General features: G+C 46.9%; 1 protein-coding gene across 1 annotated transcript in view; it reads right to left on the reverse strand.

The window, feature by feature from the left end:
• Positions 1–11,288: 11,288 nt before the first annotated feature.
• Positions 11,289–16,264, reverse strand: part of LOC140210758 (protein SSXT-like) — a 42,573-nt gene continuing 37,597 nt past the window's right edge. Inside the window, exon 9 of the mRNA XM_072280001.1 lies at positions 11,289–15,076. Within this exon, the coding sequence (XP_072136102.1) occupies positions 15,050–15,076 (27 nt within the window). The 3' untranslated portion in view covers positions 11,289–15,049. The remainder of the gene's footprint in view (positions 15,077–16,264) is intronic.

Below are 16,264 nucleotides of genomic sequence, written 5' to 3' on the forward strand. Positions count from 1 at the left end.
CCGGGGGTTTCGGCGTGGCCTCCCTAAGCACCGCCCCCTACCGGGACCGGTAACCGGTCCTCCTAATATGGCACCGCCTATCGGGACTTACAAATGGTCCTCCAAACACGGCGCCCCCTACCGGGAATTGGCACGCGGTCCTCCTAGCTCGGCGCCCCCTACCGGGACCAGCAACCGGACCTCCCGACTCGGCGTTCCCCATCGGGACCGGCGATAGTCCTCTGAACCACTCATCTCTGCTTCACATTCCCATTCGGACATGTCTATACATGGCCTCCTCTGCCTGGCCTGCTGCGTTCACCAGCAACTTTTACGTGTGTTGATGAGACTAAGGTCAGGTTGGAGGAGCAACACCTCATATACCGCAAACAACAGGAATTCTGCAGATGCTGGAAATTCAAGCAACACACATCAAAGTTGCTGGTGAACGCAGCAGGCCAGGCAGCATCTCTAGGAAGAGGTACAGTCGACGTTTCAGGCCGAGACCCTTCGTCAGGACTAACTGAAGGAGGAGTTAGTAAGAGATTTGAAAGTGGAAGGGGGAGGGGGAGATTCAAAATGATAGGAGAAGACAGGAGGGGGAGGGATGGAGCCAAGAGCTGGGCAGGTGATTGGCAAAGGGGATACGAGAGGATCATGGGACAGGAGGCCCAGGGAGAAGGAAAAGGGGGAGGGGGGGAAATCAGAGGATGGGCAAGGGGTATAGTCAGAGGGACAGAGGGAGAAAAAGGAGAGAGAGAGAAAGAATGTGTGTATAAAAATAAATAACAGATGGGGTACGAGGGGGAGGTGGGGCATTAGCGGAAGTTAGAGAAGTCAATGTTCATGCCATCAGGTTGGAGGCTACCCAGACGAAATATAAGGTGTTGTTCCTCCAACCTGAGTGTGGCTTCATCTTTACAGTAGAGGAAGCCGTGGATAGACATGTCAGAATGGGAATGGGACGTGGCTTGCTCCTGCCCCATCGAACTCGTTTCTGCATACCTCGACACGGTTTTATCCCCCCTTGTTCAATCCCTTCCGACCTATGTTCGTGACTCTTCTCACGCTCTTAAACTTTTCGATGATGCTTCTATGCTTCTTTTTGGATTCCAGACCTAATCAGTTCCCCTCTACCACCACTCTGCTCCGTCTAGCGGAATTAGTCCTTACCCTTAATAATTTCTCCTTTGGCTCCTCCCACTTCCTCCAAACTAAAGGTGTAGCTATGGGCACCCGTATGGGTCCTAGCTATGCCTGCCTTTTTGTTGCCTTTGTGGAACAATCTATGTTCCGTGCTTATTCTGGTATCTGTCTCCCACTTTTCCTTCGCTATGGGTTTGCAAAGAAGGTGTGGAAGAGAATGGAAGGGACAGTACTAAGATTCATGCCCAGCAGCTGCGTTACCGAGGACTCAGTGATCTACGGGCTGTTCCCGGGGACGCACACGGAGACCAACATCCGGTGCTGCTGGCAGATCATCAATTCGGTGAAAGACGCTCTTTGGTCGGCCCAAAACTTGATGATCTGCCAGCTGACGGAGATGTCCGTGACTGAATGCTGCCGACTGGCACACTCTCGTCTGCAGGAGTACGTTCTGAGGGATGCACTCAAACTTGGTGCAGCCACCGCGAAGGCCCCATGGGGAAGGACCACAGTTTAACGTTCATCACCCGTAGGAGGGGGAGAGGTTGGGTGGGGAGGAGACCTACCCTCATCAGCGGTGTGGACAGATAATCAACATGGTGCCCAAGGAGTGGGTGGAATTGTTAATTTGGGAAAGTATTAGAGCCATTGCCTGCCTTTATTGTTGAAAATTTTGATTGTTATTAAGTCTTAACTCTTGACCAAGGGTTGAGAGTAAACGCATGATTTACTTTAAACATCTTTCATTTGTAAATGAACAGAGTCAACGCAAAATTTTATTGTTAATAACTGTATTGAATAAGGACTCACAGTCAACGAATGGTTTTCTTTTCCTGTATGTAATTATTTTTATTTTGTAATATTTCTGAATAAAGTATTTTTGGAAAAAAAAAAATTCTGGTATCTGTCCCCCACTTTTCCTTCACTACATCGACGACTGCATTGGCACTGCTTCCTGCACGCATGCTGAGCTCGTTGACTTTATTAACTTTGCCTCCAACTTTCACCCTGCCCTCAAGTTTACCTGGTCCATTTCCGATACCTCCCTCCCCTTTCTAGATCTTTCTGTCGCTGTCTCTGGAGACAGCTTATCCACTGATATCTACTATGAGCCTACGGACTCTCACAGCTATCTGGACTATTCCTCTTCTCACCCTGTTTCTTGCAAAAATGCCATCCCCTTCTCGCAATTCCTCCGTCTCCGCCGCATCTGCTCTCAGGATGAGGCTTTTCATTCTAGGACGAGGGAGATGTCTTCCTTTTTTTAAAGAAAGGGGCTTCCCTTCCTCCACTATCAACTCTGCTCTCAAACGCATCTCCCCCATTTCACATACGTCTGCTCTCACTCCATCCTCCCACCACCCCACTAGGAATAGGGTTCCCCTGGTCCTCACCTACCACCCCACCAGCCTCCGGGTCCAACATATTATTCTCCGTAACTTCCGCCACCTCCAACGGGATCCCACCACTAAGCACATCTTTCCCTCCACCCCCCCCCCCCGCTTTCCGCAGGGATCGCTCCCTACGCAACTCCCTTGTCCATTTGTCCCCCCCACTGATCTCCCTCCTGGCACTTATCCTTGTAAGCGGAACAAGTGCTACACATGCCCTTACACTTCCTCCCTTACCACCATTCAGGGCCCCAAACAGTCCTTCCAGGTGAGGCAACACTTCACCTGAGTGTCGACTGGGGTGATATACTGCGTCCGGTGCTCCCGATGTGGCCTTCTATATATTGGCGAGACCTGATGCAGACTGGGAGACCGTTTCACTGAACACCTACGCTCTGTCCACCAGAGAAAGCAGGATCTCCCAGTGGCCACACATTTTAATTCCACATCCCATTCCCATTCTGACATGTCTATCCACGGCCTCCTCTACTGTAAAGATGAAGCCACACTCAGGTTGGAGGAACAACACCTTATATTCTGTCTGGGTAGCCTCCAACCTGATGGCATGAACATTGACTTCTCTAACTTCTGCTAATGCCCCACCTCCCCCTTGTACCCCATCTGTTACTTATTTTTATACACACATTCTTACTCTCACTCTCCTTTTTCTCCCTCTGTCCCTCTGAATATACCCCTTGCCCATCCTCTGGGTTCCCCCCCCCCTTGTCTTTCTCCCCAGGCCTCCTGTCCCATGATCCTCTCGTATCCCCTTTGCCAATCACCTGTCCAGCTCTTGGCTCCATCCCTCCCCCTCCTGTCTTCTCCTATCATTTTGGATCTCCCCCTCCCCCTTTCAAATCTCTTACTAGCTCTTTCTTCAGTTAGTCCTGACAAAGGGTCTCGGCCTGAAACATCGACTGTACCTCTTCCTAGAGATGCTGCCTGACCTGCTGTGTTCACCAGCAACTTTGATGTGTGTTACCTCATATACCATCTAGGTAGTCTCCAGCCCCTTGGCATGAACATTGAATTCCCCAACTTCCGGTAATTCCCTCCCCCTCCCTTCCCCCATCCCAGTTTCACTCTGCCCCCTCTCCCAGCTGCCTATCACCTCCCGCATGGTTCCGCCTCCTTCTACTACCCATTGTGCTTTCCCCTATTCCTTCTTCACCTTTCCTGCCTGTCCCCTCCCTGCTTCCCCTCCCCCACCCCTTTATCTTTCCCCTTACTGGTTTTTCACCTGGAACCTACCAGCCTTCTCCTTCCCACCCTCCCCCCACTTTCTTTATAGGGCCTCTGCCCCTTCCCCCTACAGTCCTGATGAAGGGTCTCGGCCCGAAACGTTGACTAGTTGTTTCCACGGATGCTGCCCGACCTGCTAGTGACGATGTCAATGTCAGCAAACCAAAGAGCTGGTTATTGACTTCAGGAGGAGGGAACATCTAGGAAACATGACCCAGTCCAAATCAGAGGAGAAGGTCAGCAACTTTAAATTCCTCGGTGTTAGTTTCTCGGAGGACTTGTCCTACTGTGCAGTAGGGAGTATATCGACTGGTTGCATTTCAGCCTGAAATGGAGAATCCTACAAAAAGTAGTGCGTATGGCCCAGTCCATCGTGGGTAAAGAGCCCATCTATATAAAACGTTGTTGCAGAAGAGCAGTATCCATCATCAGGGACCCCCAGCTCCCAGGACATACCTTCTTCTCACTGTTACCATCAGGAAGGTGGTACAGGAGCCTCAGGACCCACACCACCAGGTTCAGGAACTGTTATTACCCCTCAACCTTCAGGATCTTCAACCAGAGGGGATAACTTCACTTGCCCCATCAGTGAACTGTTCCCACAACCAACAGACTCACTTTCAAGGACTCTTCATCTCAAGTTCTTCATATTTATTACTTATTTGTTGTGTTTTGTATTTGCACACTTTGTTATCTATTGGACACTGGTTGAAAGGCCAGGTCAATGTGTTCTTTCATTAAGGCTGTACTGGTTATTATTCCTTTAAGGATTTATTGAGAATATGCACAAGAAAATGAATCTCAGGGCTGTATATGGTGACACAAATGTACTTTGATACTAAATTTACTTTGAACTTTGAAGTTCAGTTTATTGTTATTCAGCTGTACGCATGAAACAACTTTCCTCCGGACCAAGGTGCACAACACAGTACATACAGAAACACAGAAAACCTACAGCACAATACAGGCCCTTTGGCCCACAATGCTGTGCCGAACATGTACTTACTTTAGAAATTACCTAGGGTTACCCATAGCCCTCTATTTTTCTAAGCTCCATGTACCTATCCAGGAGTCCCTTAAAAGACCCTATCGTATCTACCTCCACCACTACTGCTGGCAGCCCATTCCACACACTCACCACTCTCTGTGTAAAAAACTTAACTCTGACATCTCCTCTGTACCTACTCCCCAGCACCTTAAAACTGTGCCCTCCCATGTTAGCCATTCCAGTCCTGGGAAAAAGCCTCTGACTATCCACACGATCAATGCCTCTCATCATCTTATACACCTCTATCAGGTCACCTCTCATCCTCCATCGCTCCAAGGAGAAAAGGTCGAGTTCACTCAACCTATTCTCATAAGGCATGCTCCTCAATCCAGGCAACATCCTTGTAAATCTCCTCTGCACCCTCTCTATAGTTTCCACATCCTTCCTGTAATGAGGTGACCAGAAATGAGCACAGTACTCCAAGTGGGGTCTGACCAGGATCCTATATAGGACCCTGCAACATTACCTCTCAGTTTTTAAACTCAATTGGTTGATGAAGGCCAATGCACCATATGCCTTCTTAACCACAGAGTCAACCAGCGCAGCAGCTTTGAGTGCCCTATGGACTCGGACCCCAAGATCCCTCTGATCCTCCACACTGCCAAGAGTCTTAACATTATTACTATATTCTGCCATCATATTTGACCTATCAGATTGGACCACCTCACACTTATCTGGTTTGAACTCCATCTGCCACTTCTCAACCCAGTTTTGCATCCTATCGATGTTCCACTGTAACCTCTGACAGCCCTCCACACTATCTACAAACCCCCAACCTTTGTGTCATCAGCAGATTTACTAACCCATCCCTCCACTTCCTCATCCCAGTCATCTATAAAAATCACAAAGTGAAGGGGTCCCAGAACAGATCCCTGAGGCGCACCATTGGTCACTAATCTCCACGCAGAAGGAATATGACCCACCTACAACCACTCTTTGCCTTCCGTCGGCAAGCCAGTTCTGGATCCACAAAGCAATGTCCCCTTGGATCCCATGCCTCCTTACTTTCTCAATAAGCCTTGCATGGGGTACCTTATCAAATGCCTTGCTGAAATCCATATATACTACATTTACTGCTCTACCTTCATCAATGTATTTAATCACATCCTCAAAATATTCAATCAGACTCATAAGGCACGACCTGCCTTTAACAGAGCCGTGCTGACTATTCCCAATCATATTAACTCACAAGCAACACAAAATAACGTGACACAAATAAATTAACAAACAAAAATATGTTCCCTTATTCTATCAGTGGATGTGGGGTTCGAGCTGGCAGTCCCTCAAGCCTCAGAACCACATAGCAGAGCAAGGGTTCAGCTCTGTTCCACTTGGGATCTGAGCATTGTTGCAGGAAAGCAGCATCCATCATCAGGGATCTTCCAGGACGTGCTCTCATCTTGCTGCTGCCATCAGAAAGGTACAGGATCCTCAGCACCAGCTTCAGGAATAGATATAACATCTCAACCATCAGGCTCTCACCCCATTTCTGAACTGTTCCCACAACCTCTGGAGTTTCTTACAAAGATTCTTCATCTCATGTTCTTGATATTTATTTATTTATTTATTTATTTATTATTTTTCCCTCCTTTGTATTTGCAAATGTTGTCTTTTGCACTTCGGTTGTCTGTCCCTCTGCTTTGGGCAGCTTTTCATTGATTCTATTGTGTTTCTTTGTATGTACTATGAATGTCCTCAAGAAAATAAATCTCAGGGTTCAAGTTCAATTTATTGTCAACCGTACACATGTCTACCACCAAACAAAACAACAATCCTCTGGATTAAGGTGCTCAACACAGTACATATAATTCACCTACAATCTACACATGTATATCACCAAATGAAACAACTATCCTCCAGATTAAGGTGCTAAACACGTTACATATAACTCACATACAGTACATAACACAAAGCAATATCACAAATAAATTAACAAATAATTAAGAGCATAAATGTTACAAGTTAAAGAGTAAACAGTATAATGCTGGTATATATATACTTTGATAATAAATACTTTGAACTTTGGATTTTACACTTACCCCATTTACCAGCAGGGCAATACCGACACATTGAAAGCAACAGTGATTTTCACCTGCAGACGGCTTTCCCACAACAGATTCCAAGGGAATTGCTTCCTGTTTCCAATCTCACCTTAAACTTTGACTGTCAGACAGTGCTGTGAGGACAGGCTAAGGACTTTTGTTTCACTGAGGTTCAGGGCAAGGCCCAACTTTGCTGTGAATGGTCCCAGGTCCGGACGTGAAAAGAAGAGGGTTGGAATGGGGCTAGCAACCTCATCCCGTAAAAACTCAGAGCTACAGAAATGCCAGCAGAAGCTCCAGGGACCTCATTCCTGGGAGAGGAAGGATTTTCCATGGGCTACACCTAGGGACAGATTGAATAACAAACCTGATTCTGATTCTGATAGACACTACCTTCCGTAGACGCTGTCATTTTGGTGCGAAGCGCAGTGTCCACTGCTCTCTACAGTCCATTATACTTCCCGTGCATCAGAATTGCTCAACCAGCAGTTCACTGCTAGAAGGAAATAGAAGAACTTCTTGACCTGAGATTCATCATTCCCCTGAGCTGTGATTCCAACACCTTCTGTTGGCAAGGCTTCTACATTTGCGTCATTACTGCCTTCCTTGACTTACCTTGGAACTTTGAGTGTTCCTTGAGCCATTGCTAAGAAATTAAAGTTAAATTTCAAAACTTCACCATGGCCAGGACCCAAACATAAGATTTCATTTCTCCTTTAGAATTTGCTCTTTATGTTGTTGTTTCAATTAACCAGACAGCTTCATTTGTGGAAAAAAAAACACAAAGAAATATAAAGAGAGGCAAGTGAACTATCTAACTCCACCAAGCCTGGCTGTGAAAGCAGGAGGGATAGACATGGAGCTAGCAACCTCATCCTGTAAAAGCCCAGTGACAGAAACAGCGACAGAAGCTCCAAAGACCTCATTCCCTCAGAGAGGAAGGATCTTTGAACATGGAACCAACTTTGGAAACAAGGTGAAGGACTGCCCTGTCTGGGGACTCTGGCAAGTTGCTGGTGGTGCCCTATGCCCCGGTAGGGGTGATAAGCATGTGAATGATGGAATGGAAGATGAGGGCAAGGCCCATGCTGTTGTTGACTTCAGCAAATGAGTCAGAGACGTCTTGGGAGTCAGCCTCCAACCCTTCACCAACACAGGTACGGTCCACTAATTCTTAACATGGGAGACCTTAGTTCATCCTGATTAACTCCACTCAACGGGAAGCTCATTGGAAAGCTCACAAGGAGCAGGCAGGAGAATGAGATTGAGAGGGAACAATAAGTAAACCGTGATAGAATGGCACAGCAGACTCAACCGGCCAATTGGCCTAAACCTGCTCCTATGTCTGATGGTTCTTATTGTCTGGCCCTGATGAGACTGGGGTGGCCTCAGCGGTATTGTAGAGTTCACATTTGTGTTTGTCCAATGTCTCACCACCACTGTGGACTGTATTGTAAAGTGTTCATATTTGTGTTTGTCCAATGTCTCACCGCCATTGTGGACTGTATTGTAAAGTGTTCATATTTATGTTTGTCTAATGTCTCACCGCCATTGTGGACTGTGTTGTAAAGAGTTCACATTTGTGTTTAATGTTCATCTCCACTGTGAACTATATTGTAAAGAGTTCATATTTGTGTTTGTCCAATGTCTCACCACCACTGTGGCTTTGAACGTAACAGAAGTGGCTGAAGGAGCTTTGATTTTGACGATGGGAACACAGTATAAGAATGCAATAGCCTGTGGGAAGAACCATGAGAACATGAATGTTACTTGAACACAAGGGTGGGGCTGGTGAAGAATGGTCTGGTTCAGTGCTTTGAGATGTTGCCAATATTGGTCCACACTGCAGTATTCCATATCATTGGACAGGGTACACAAGCAGAGCATTGGGGTAGTTCTCCAGGCTTCACCGATGGGCTGGGCATGAACGGTGCCACGGCTCGGTAGATTGGGAGGTGTGCTGCAAGGAGAGGTACCCGTGCATGCTAGATACTGTAAGTATTTTAATACTTGCCCTGTCCTAATAAATATAGTTTTAAGTAGATATTTGGAGTTTGTGACTTTCTGACTTAGTGAGCCGAGTTCGCGAACCTTTTGGTGTAGCGTGACACCAGCCTGAGAAACATAGAAAACCTACAGTACAATACAGGCCCTTCGGCCTACAAAGCTGTGCTAAACATGTCCTTACCTTAGAAAATTACCTAGGGTTACCCAGAGACCTCTATTTTTCTAAGCTTTATGTACCTATCCAGGAGTCTCTTAAAAGACCCTATCATATCTGCCTCCACCACCATTGCTGGCAGCCCATTCCACACACTCACCACTCTCTGCATAAAAAACTTACCTGACATCTACTCCTACCTTCCAAGCACCTTAAAACTGTGCCCTCTCATGCCAGCCATTTCAGCCCTGGGGAAAAACCTCTGACTATCCACATGATCAATGCCTCTCATCATCTTATACACCTCTATCAGGTCACTTCTCATCCTCTGTCGCTCCAAGGAAAAAGCCAAGTTCACTCAACCTATTCTCATAAGACATGCTCCCCAATCCAGGCAACATCCTTGTAAGTCTCCTCTGCACCCTTTCTATAGTTTCCACATCCTTCCTGCAGTGGGGCGACCAGAACTGAGCACAGTACTCCAAGTGGGGTCTGATCAGGGTCCTATATAGCTGTAACATTACCTCTCAGCTCTTAAACTCAATCCCACAATTGATGAAGGCCATCTTAACTTAGTATAGTAGTCATACTTTATTGATCCCGAGGGAAATTGTTTTTTGTTACAGTTGCACCTACCAAGAATAGAGTATAAATAAAGCAATATAAAACCATAAATAATTAAATAGTAATATGTAAATGCCAGGCCAGCCTATTGGCTCAGGGTGTCTGACCCTCCAAGGGAGGAGTTGTAAAGTTTGATGGCCACAGGCAGGAATGACTTCCTATGATGCTCAGTGTTGCATCTCGGTGAAATGAGTCTCTGGCTGAATGTACTCCTGTGCCCAACCAGTACATTATGTCGTGGATGGGAGACATTGTCCAAGATGGCATGCAACTTGGACAGCATCCTTTTTTCAGACACCACCATCAGAGCGCAGCAGCTTTGAGTATCCTATGGACTCGGTCCCCAAGTTCCCTCTGATCCTTCACACTGCCAAGAGTCTTACCATTACTACTATATTCTGCCATTATATTTGACCTACCAAAATGAACCACCTCACACTTATCTGGGTTGAACTCCATCTGCCACTTCTCAGCCCAGTTTTGCATCCTATCAATGTTCTGCTGTAACCTCTGACAGCCCTCCACACTATCCACAACACCTCCAACCTTTGTGTCATCAGCAAATTTTACTAACCCATCCCTCCACTTCCTCATCCAGGTCATTTATAAAAATCACAAAGAGTAGGGGTCCCAGAACAGATCCCTGAGGCACACCACTGGTGACCAACCTCCGTGTAGAATATGACCCACCTACAACCACTCTTTGCCTTCTGTGGAAAAGCCAGTTCTGGATCCACAAAGCAATGTCCCCTTGGATTCCATGCCTCCTTACTTTCTCAATAAGCCTTGCATGGGGTACCTTATCAAATGCCTTAATGAAATCCATATACACTACATCTACTGCTCTACCTTCATCAACATGTTTAGTCACATCCTCAAAAAATTCAATTGGGTTCGTAAGGTATGACAAAGCCATGCTGACTATTCCTAATCATATTATGCCTCTCCAAATGTTCATCAATCCTGCCTGTCAGGATCTTCTCCAACAACTTACCAACCACTGAGGTAAGACTCACTGGCCTATAATTTCCTGGGCTATCACTACTCCCTTTCTTGAATAAGGGAACAACATCCACAACCCTCCAATCCTCCGGAACCTCTCCCGTCCACATTGATGATGCAAAGATCATTGCCAGGGGCTCAGCAATCTCCTCCCTCGCTTCCCACAGTAGCCTGGGGTATATCTCCTCTGGTCCCGGTGACTTATCCAACTTGATGCTTTCCAAAAGCTCCAGCACATCCTCTTCCTTAACATCTACATGCTCAAGCTTTTCAGTCCACTGCAAGTCATCCCTACAATCGCCAAGATCCTTTTCCGTAGTGAATACTAAAGCAAAGTATTCATTGGGTAGTTCTGCTATCTCCTCTGGTTCCATACATACTTTCCCACTGTAACACTTGATTGGTCTTATTCTCTCACATCGTATCCTCTTGCTCTTCATACTTGCAGAATACCTTCAGGTTTTCCTTAATCCTGTCTGCCAAGGCCTTCTCATGGCCCTTTCTGGCTCTCCTAATTTCTTTCTTAAGCTCCTTCCTGCTTGCCTTATAATCATCTAGATCTCTATCATTACCTGGTTGTTTTTTTTTTAAACCTTTCATAAGCTCTTCTTTTCTTCTAGACTAGATTTACAACAGCCTTTGTACACCACAGTTCCTGTAATGAAATGAAATATCTTTATTGTCATTGCATAGTACAATTTGTCATGCACCAATACAGCAAAAATGAGTTTGCAACTCTCATACTCAATGCTATAAAATAAATAAAATTAAGTAACCAGCCTGTACAAGCAAAGTCCAGCAGTACAAAAGCACAACTGAGATGCGTGACAGCCATAAAACCAGTATTAAAGTAGCAATATAACAAATTTATGGATGATGCTTGATCGATTGGTTCAGAGCAATTATAGCTCTGGGGAAAAAGCTATTTTTCAGTCTTGAAGTGCGGGCATAGAAAATCTTAGAACGTCTGCTAGATGGAGGAAGTTCAAACAGATGATTGCATGGGTGTGTATTGTCCTTACAGATGCTTGTAGCTTTCCTTAGGCAGCGAGAGCTGTAGGTGTCCTCCAGGGCTGGGAGCTGTGTCCCAAAGATCTTCTGTACACTAGAGATGACCCGCTGAAGTGCTTTCCTATCAGCTGCTGTACCACTGAGATACCACACAGAGATGCAGTGTGTTAAGATGCTCTCTATGGTGCAGCGGTAAAAGGTCAGCAGCATCTGTTCAGGTAGACCAGCTTTCTTCAGCGTCCTGAGGAAGAACAAGCATTGCTGTGCTATCTTAACTATTGTAGTGGTGTTAGTGGACTATGTAAGGTCTTCTGAGATATGTATTCCCAGAAACCTGAAACTGGTCACTCTCTCCACTATGTCTCCGTTAATGTAGACTGGAGTGCACTCGTCATCCCGTGACTTTCCAAAGTTGATAATTAGCTTCTTAGTCATTGCTGTATTAAGAGACAGGTTGTTCTCTGAGCACCAGCTCACTAAGTTCTGTACCTCCGCTCTGTACGTTGATTCGTCTCTGTTGGAGATCAACCCGATCACTGTTGTGTCGTCTGCGAATTTGACGATGGTATTGGTGTTAAATGCAGGTACACAGTCGTAAGTGAAGTGAACTGTATCCTACCAGCCTTTCACTGTCTCATTGGAACATACCTATGCAGAACCCCACACAAATATTCCCGGAACATTTGCCACATTTCTTCCGTATGTTTCCCTGAGAACATCTGTTTCCAATTTATGCTTAAAAGTTTCTGCCTGATAGCTTCGTATTTCCCCTTACTCCAATTAAATGCTTTCAACACTTCTCCAACCACGCCCCCCCCCCCCCCAGAGAGTGTAGCTCAGAAATAACAGTGGGGAACTGCTGTAGGATGTGTCTACAGTGGCAAGGGTCCAGAGGTGGTTAATGAGAATGATCCTGGGAATGAACAGGTTAATATATGAGGAGCATTTGACAGCTCAGGGTCTTTACTCAATGGAGTTTAATGGGGGGGGGGGAGAATCTCATTGAATATCTAATATTTAAAGCCTAGAAAGAGTGGAACTCTGCCATGATTGGTCCAAGCCCAAGTGCGAAAGGAGGATTGGCCATGGGGCTAGCAGCCTACTCCGTAAAAAGCCAGTGCTACAGAAACTCCCCAGACCTCATACCCTGGGAGAGGAGGGATCTTCGATGATGGGTTACACCTGGGGACGCGTGAAAGCCTGGCCCGGGACAGAGGACTCTGGCGAGCTACTGTCAGTGGCCTCTGCCCCAGTAGGGGTGATGGGCTTAAGTAAGCAAGTAGACAAAGGGGAAATGGAGAGGATGTTTGGAATGAGTCAGTTCAGTTACACGTGCCACGGTAGCGTAGTGGTTAGCACATTACAGTCCTGGGTGTTACAGCTGGGAGTTTAATTCCGGCACCCCCTGTAAGGAGCTTGTACGTTCCTTCCCATGGTGGGTTTCCTCAGGGTGCTCCAGTTTCCTCCCACAGACCAGAGACCAGTGATTAGGTTAATTGGTGATTGTAAATTGTGATTAGGCTAGGGTTTAAATTGGTGAGTTTCTGGGCAGCACAGCTTGGTGGGCTGGAAGGGCCAGTTCCACAGTGCATCTCTAAATCACACATCAACAATAAACGTTATTAACAACACTTTAATAATTAGCTGCAATTTAACAATTGCATTTCTCACACCCAACATATTCCCAGATACAAATTCAACCTCACTCTTCCAAACCATTTTAAACTTCACAATACGACACAAACCACATCACCTTAAAAAGTACCAGATACCCAAATGATTAAACTTTACAAAATTAAAACCGTTTTGTAACGATCCCCAGTGTGGGTGAGCAGCCACAGGTTTCTTTCCAGGGTCACTTGCCCACATGTGGCCTCTTCCAGCATGGTCTTATCAGCAATGTGCTCTGAGTGGGCTTGCTCGCGTTTGCTGCCTCACTCTGAGAACAGCAGAGCCCAGGACACGGAGGAGGGGATGGCATAGGTTACAGGTGGGAGACAGCGTCTCCGTGGCTGAGGCCACGGGTTCTCACGGATTTGGTCCCTCTCTGTCCTCCAGAGGGGTGCTAGAGGCTGCCCCGCTCTCCATGCTTGGGAGATTGCTGGAGGCCAGGGATCGATTAAGTTTGGGGGGGGGGGGATCTCCAGTGGCAGGAGGATTTGTGATGAAGGCACCGCCATGGACGTCGCAAGCCCAGCTGCGAAAGGAGCTAGAAACCCCATCCCATAAAAATGTCACAAAAATACCAACAGAGACCTCGTCCCTGGGAGAGGAAGGATCTTTGAAGACAGGCTACACCTGGAGACAATGTGAAAGACTGGCTCAGAATAGAGAACTCTGTCAGCAGCCAAAGCCCCATTAGAAGTGATGAGCTTAACCCACCACTCCTCGGCTGAAAGAGGAGAGGGAAGACATCGGGAATTTTTGTTAATGAGCAAGCTGCTCTAATTGGGGACCCTCCTTCTGAAAAGGCAGTGGAGGCTGATGGAGCTGGTTCGTTCCAGAGAATGCTTGATTCGCAAAGATTTATAAGATGGAGAAAGACAGGAGGAGTATGCCTAATCTGAGGGATTGAGGGAGGGAGAAGGGAATGGCATGGCGAAAGAGGACGGCGGGGGGGCGGGAGAAGGGGATGGCGGGGGGGGGGTTGTGGAAGGAGAGAAGGGAATGGGGATGGAGGTGATCCAGATCAGATCACAAGAAACCTCTGGATGATACTCCGTTCCTTGAGATCGGTACATTGTACCAGTAAGATTCCAAAACGCAGGAGAGATGGTGGGGAAAGTGTGAAGGACAGAAGGGGGTGAGGGAGAGAGTGAGGAGGACTGTGAAGTGATAGGGATGGAGGAGGAGAGGGAGGAGACAGGGGAGTGTAGCAGTGAGGAGAGAGCGACAGTATGGCGGGTGTCAGTAGGGATGAGGGGAAACAGTGAACAGGAAGGAGGGGAGTGAGGGGATGAAGGGAGAGATTTTGGGAGTGGAGAGAATGCGAGAGGGCAGAATGATGAGTAAGGGAATTTGGGTCGGAGTGAGGGGGCAGGGAAAGTGTGACAGCCAGAGGATTGAGGGCGGGGGGAAATGTGGTTTAAATACATCTGATAGCAAAGGGATTAGAGAGGGTGGGAGAAAGTGTGCGCAGAAGGGAGTGGGAAGGTAGAGAAATGGGGAGGCCACACGTGGGATAACCCATGGATGGATGCTGAGGTCTCCAGGGCAGACACAAACTGGAGGTGGCAGTGATGTCCCCTGAGAGGGGCTGAGCAGGTTGTCTTCAGGTGCTGCTCCTGCTCAGCATCCCAGGGCTGCGTCCAGGTGGAAAGGGGGCTCCCTGGCTTCCAGAGCTCTGCCTGATTGTGCTGCACCGGTGTCTGCAGTGAGAGGCAGTCCTTCAGTCCACGTCCAGTCACTGGAATCCTCCAAAGGCAGCTCCCTGCAGTAAAGCATGCTCAGGTCACAAAGGCAAACGGGAGCGGAGGTGGGGTGGGGAGAGGGTGGTAAACATGATGATTACAAAAGGTAGTGACGATAGCAGTGGTGGGACACAATGACGCTTTACAGACAGTTAAGGAAACTGCTAATAATTCTACTAAGTATACTTTTGCTGGACAACAATCATTGTAATCCACTACCTGTAATTTCCATTCGGGAGATGTGAATTTGAACCCTTTGTACAACCTTGCATTTTTGTGGTATCCTGAAGGATTTGGCAAACTGGATTCTCCAGAATGCAGGTACACCTGCAGCGGCCATTGCTGGAGTGGACTTTGGGCCAGATAGGTGCTGGGGGGCCCAGGCCCGAGACTGGAAGACAAACTGATGTTTAGCCTATTTAAGTGCTGAGCCAGATTAAAAGATTAAGGTGCCAAGGTCAAGGGCAGAGGACGGACCAATGTTTGGCTCACTGCTCCTTGAGGCTTTACTCATCTCAACACTGAACTGACCCCACAACCATTAGCACTCATCCCAGCGCTGAACCGGGCTCCACAGCTGTGGCCTACTGCCACGGGGCTCCTGGACTGTCGGCATTTCTTGTCAGCGCTGAACTGGCAACATGGTTATGGACTCACTCTGGGGATTCTGCAGTTCTGAGTACTATTTGTTTACTTTTTTATTGTCTTACACGATTTTTTGTACTTTTGTTTTCCGCACATTGGACATTTGACAGTCTTTGTGGTGTGGGGTTTTTCATTAATTCTATTGTTTTTTTTGTTTTGTGGCTGTCTGCAAGAAGACAAATCTCAATGTTCTATATGGTGTTCATAATTTGATAACAAATGTACTTCAAGCTTTGGTTTTGGATCAATCCTCTGTCCATGAGCTGGGGAGCCAAAGACCACTGACTACCCTGAGACCAGTGCCATCCACCCTGGAGAGACTCTAGATTGACAAATAATATAAAAAACAACAGCTCTACAAAACACTGGTTCGACCACACTCGGAATATTGCATTCAGTTCTGGTCTCCTCATTACAGGAAGGATGTGAAAACTTTAGAGAAGGCGCAGAGGAGACTTACCAGGATGTTGACTGGATTACAGAGCATGTCTTATGAGGAAAGGTTGAGTGAGCTCGGGCTTTTCTCTTTGGAGAGGAGGAGGATGAGACATGACTTGATAAAG

This window comes from Mobula birostris, chromosome 15 (assembly GCF_030028105.1).
Source record: "Mobula birostris isolate sMobBir1 chromosome 15, sMobBir1.hap1, whole genome shotgun sequence".
Lineage (NCBI taxonomy): Eukaryota > Metazoa > Chordata > Chondrichthyes > Myliobatiformes > Myliobatidae > Mobula > Mobula birostris.